Source organism: Cicer arietinum, chromosome 5, assembly GCF_000331145.2.
Source record: "Cicer arietinum cultivar CDC Frontier isolate Library 1 chromosome 5, Cicar.CDCFrontier_v2.0, whole genome shotgun sequence".
NCBI classification, from domain to species: Eukaryota; Viridiplantae; Streptophyta; class Magnoliopsida; order Fabales; family Fabaceae; genus Cicer; species Cicer arietinum.
The window spans coordinates 71,203,181-71,207,543 of record NC_021164.2 but is presented as its reverse complement, the minus strand read 5'-3'; the positions used below and the strand labels follow the sequence as shown (position 1 = coordinate 71,207,543).

The 4,363-nt window shown below is 38.3% G+C and overlaps 1 protein-coding gene across 1 annotated transcript; it reads right to left on the bottom strand.

Annotated features, from left to right (window-relative positions):
* Positions 1 to 1,967: 1,967 nt before the first annotated feature.
* LOC101514475 (uncharacterized) lies at positions 1,968 to 4,132 on the bottom strand. The gene has a single exon (XM_004501680.4). It carries the CDS (start codon positions 3,850 to 3,852, stop codon positions 2,188 to 2,190), a length of 1,665 nt encoding a protein of 554 aa, XP_004501737.1. The 5' UTR covers positions 3,853 to 4,132; the 3' UTR covers positions 1,968 to 2,187.
* Between the last annotated feature and the right edge of the window lie 231 nt (positions 4,133 to 4,363).

Sequence of the window (4,363 nt, the reverse complement as noted above, 5' to 3'; positions counted from 1 at the left end):
TATATATATATATATATATATATATATATAAACAAACGTTCAAGCTAAATATAATGTAGTTATGGATTTGAGCCTTTGTGCCGCTTAAAAAGCAGAACAACAAGAATCATCGTTACTCGGAATGATAAGCACCGACTTGCGTTAGTGCATGAGCTCCTCCAAGCTAGGAAGACAGCCACTTAATCGCATACTAGGGGCCCACCAAAGGCCAACCATAAGTAACAAACAATCCTCAAAGTAAGGAGACTTTTGAAAGGCTTTATCGTCACTGAGCTTCACCGGCTTTAAAGCCAAAATAAGGTAGAGTGCAAACATCTACTCAAATTTTGATCTCTATTTAGAATCATGCATGATATATCCTAATTAAATATCAGATTATCAGGTCCTTTGTATTTTACTTACGTCCACGAAACACACTCTCATAATTTTGATGCACTATATTTTATTTTAATATTAGAGTGTATTTACAAGTACCCTCAATCGTCGAAAACACAATAAATGAAATAGATGTACACTAAGAGCCACAAGTCAGCACCATCAAATCATCTTCCGGGGTGGTCATCTTGGTGTTCTTAGGTAAGAATACTTACCAATCAAATAACTTAATTTTTTTTAAATAATTGGATAAAATTTTACTACAATTATTTTTATCAATAAATGTTGTGCACGTCTCAGAAACTACTATATTTAAAAAATAAAATAATTTTGAGATAAAAAAAATTGAGTATAAATAATCGAGACTTGAAGAATGAAAAGTTTTAACATAATTATTTTGTCAAAAAGAAAGTTTAACATAAATAATATTTTTACAACTTGCAAGTTTAACATGAAAAACTCATTTCCAAGAGGACAAACCTATGTTTGGTTTGCCCACCACCACTGTAAGTTTAGGATGTTTCACCGTGATTTTTTAAAACTACGATGTGTAAATTTTGTCTCACCGTGATTTTAAAATTTTCCAAACACAAAACAACTTTCATAATAAGGTGATCAAGGATTTCTTATTCCATTTAAGGCATTCAGTTGGCATGCATGAAGACCGGAATTCTAGAGAGTTGAACATTTTTTGGTTAGAGAACTATCTATATTAAAAAACTGTCCGCAGGATTTGAAGATCCCCCATGTATAGCTGTCATCATACATATATACCGCTATCTTTCAATTTATTGAGATAATGACAACGCAGCAAAAGAAATTTAATTTAATTCAGGCAGGTATTCAATGGCAGGGGACTTCAACAGACAATTGTTTAAAGACTAATACGGACAATCCCAAGCCCAAGCCCAGGAGTATATAGAGAGAGAGGAGTGAGATAATATTAAGGTAGGTCCTAATGTGTTAGAGCAACAGACAACAACACTGCAACTTGGGCAATCCATAGACCATATGCACATGCTTAAGAACAAACGCACATGGCACTCGCAGGCAATTATGTCACCATCCACCAGAAAGACATTGAGGAAAATCCCATAGCATCAAACCCTTACCAGAAAGACATTGAGGAAAATCCTATACTAATGAGGCAAAGCCAAAGAAACAGCTACATATGAAATCAGTTTTAAGTAGTGTGATGTAGACATCAACAGAATGTAAACAATGTTAAAGGAGTCACCAAAGAAGCAACACCTAAAATAGCCAAATAGGAGATATTTATTTATTGAGAGAGGACCAGTCACACATGGGTCATCCAAACATGTGAAAGTATTAATATCAATGGTGATCTGGATCCTGGGATTTCCACTAACATGCTACCCATCCGTGTTAATGAATTTATGATTAGTTAAATGCAAATTAGGCATGTTAGATAGATATCTGAAGAAATTGCTGGAAACTAACATGCAAAAATGGCATACCATTGATGTTCAATAGCACAAGTAAAAGCACCGTATATAAATCATTTCTGCAATGAATTAAAATAACTATGAACTATACCTGTATATGCAAAGTCATGTACTTTACCATGTTCCTAAACATAAACACAAGTTCCCATTAAATCATTAGACAAAACTCACCTCTACATACAAGAGAAATAAGCATCAATTATTAGTAGTAATTACAAAAAGGAAATATAAAGAAAACAAAACTTGAACACACCTATCAGATATCATACATACAGATTCAATTAATAAACATTATTTGTTCTTGTTCCTGTACCATGATTTAGCATAATGTGGATTGATCTGATCTTTAGGGTCTTGCAAAAACTCCCCAAATCTTACCACGACCAAGTCCATCCAACAGTTTCTTAGAACCAGGAACATCCAATTCAACAAGCTTCGGAGTATATACACAAGCCCCAGCTGCCACCATTTGTTTCCTACATGTCTTAGAATGCAATAGCGAAACCAGCAACGAAACAGGGTATTTCTTATCCAAATTCACCATAGAAGGGTTCAATAGATGAACTGCACTCACTATTCCCCTCTCATCCTTACGAAAAATCCTCCTATTGTAAGGGTGTAGAGATAACACCGACAACGCCATTGCAGCAGATTCTTTCTCCTCCACACCTTTCCCATCTAACATCTTGATCAAAAAAGGAACACAACCACATTCCCCCATTTCCTTCCTCGTCTTCCCACCACCGTTCAATCCCAAAGCGTAAATAGCTCTCGCCGCCGCGATCCTCACTGTTAAAACTTCACAATTCAACACTCCTATCACTCTCCCAACAAACCCTTCTCCAACAAGAACCTCCCCAATTGCACCATTTGTACCCAAATGCCTCAACATTTCAACCGCAACTTCAAGACTCTGAATCATTGGAGCCGAATCCCAGAAATTCTTCAAACACTCAACTCCACCTTCTTTAACAGCCAAAATCCTCATACTCTCATCCTCCGAAATCAAATTGGCCAAACAACCGATCGCGTTTTCTTGCGCCAATAACGTTCCAGAAGAAGCTAACCCTAATAAAACAACAACCGCATTCTCCTCCGCGAAATTCTCTCTAATTTCACCAAATTTCGCAAGATTCCTCAAAACCGACGCCGCAGAAGCTTGAGAACCAGGTGTACCACCTTGACAAATCCCTAACAGAGACGAGATTCCGCCTCTAGATCCAATAGCTCTTGCGTTGTCTCTTGTGAAACTCAAAGCCTGAAGCGCGATGCAAGCTTTCTCTATAGCTAAACAACTTCCAGAATCTAAAACCCTAAGCAAGTGATTAAGCAACAACAATCCCTCTGCTAATAGGTTATTCTTACCGCTTTCCACCGTGGAGACTCTAGAAATGGCTGCGACGGTTTTCTCCTTCATATCGGAGGAGGAATCTAGTAAACGAACGAGCACCGGAACTACACCCTGCGCCACAGCTATGGTGACGTTCTTATCGTCTTCTTGGAGAAGTGAAAGTAGTGAGTCAATCGCGGAGGCTCTTGAATCGGGTGATCCAATTTGTAACCGTGCGATGAGGTTTCTAGATTGAGATCGAACTGCTTCTCTTTTAGAAAAAGCGGGAGTTTCGAGGAGGAGGCCACTACGAAAGAGCACATCGCAGTCGGTGACGTGGCGGTGGAGAGTGGCAGTTAATGAGTCGATGTGGCTTTGTGTTTGGAGTTTTCCGTTGGGTAAGTCGGGGGAGTGAGATTGACAGTGCTGTGCGAGTGAAACGGCGTCGTTTAGGGTTTGTGAGATGGAATGAATGAGGTGAATGGAGAGAGGGTTTGAGGTTGAGGATTTGAGATACTCGGAGGAGAAATCTGTGAGGTGGGTTTGGAGTTGAGTTAGTTTGACTCGGAAGATTGACCACTTGCTTTTTAAGTGATGGACGGTGGGGATTTCGTCTTCGAGGAGTGAATGGGTAGTGTTGATACAAAGGGTTATAGGGTCTGTTTCCGTTGATTCCTTCATGGTGGTGATATGTTGCGAGTTAGAAGAGTAATGAAGAGTGTGGTGTGTATAACTCAATGTAGAAACAAGTGTTTGTTTGTTGTTGACAAAGTAGTAGGTTACTTTGTTCAATGAGAGGAAGTTGGGAAACGGAGGAGAGAGAATGTAGAGTGAGAGTGTGCCAGCAATGCTTTGCTGAGAGCCGCAATAAGGAGCACAACCATTTGGAGCGTGGTGCACACTCGCGTTTTGGGACTTGATTCCCGCCACCGCGCCACCCTCTCTTTCTTCTTAGCGCCAACCCAGCCATCTGCTAGTATTTAGCAGCTTAAAATGAGTTTTTATTTTTTATTTTATTTTTAAGTGATCTTAAAATTAGTTTGTTTGAATAATAATTAAAGTTTTAATTGTTTGGTTAAAATTTAGCTATTAGTTTAGATGTTTTACTTATTCAATCATTGAATTTCATATTGTCAATATTATAGTAATTTACTACTCCTCTCTCTTTAATCTTTAACTATTTTATTTTTGT

Coding starts and splice junctions, on each gene's coding strand:
- LOC101514475 (XM_004501680.4), bottom strand. CDS start 3,852: ATGAAGGAATCAACGGAAACAGACCCTATAACCCTTTGTATCAACACT.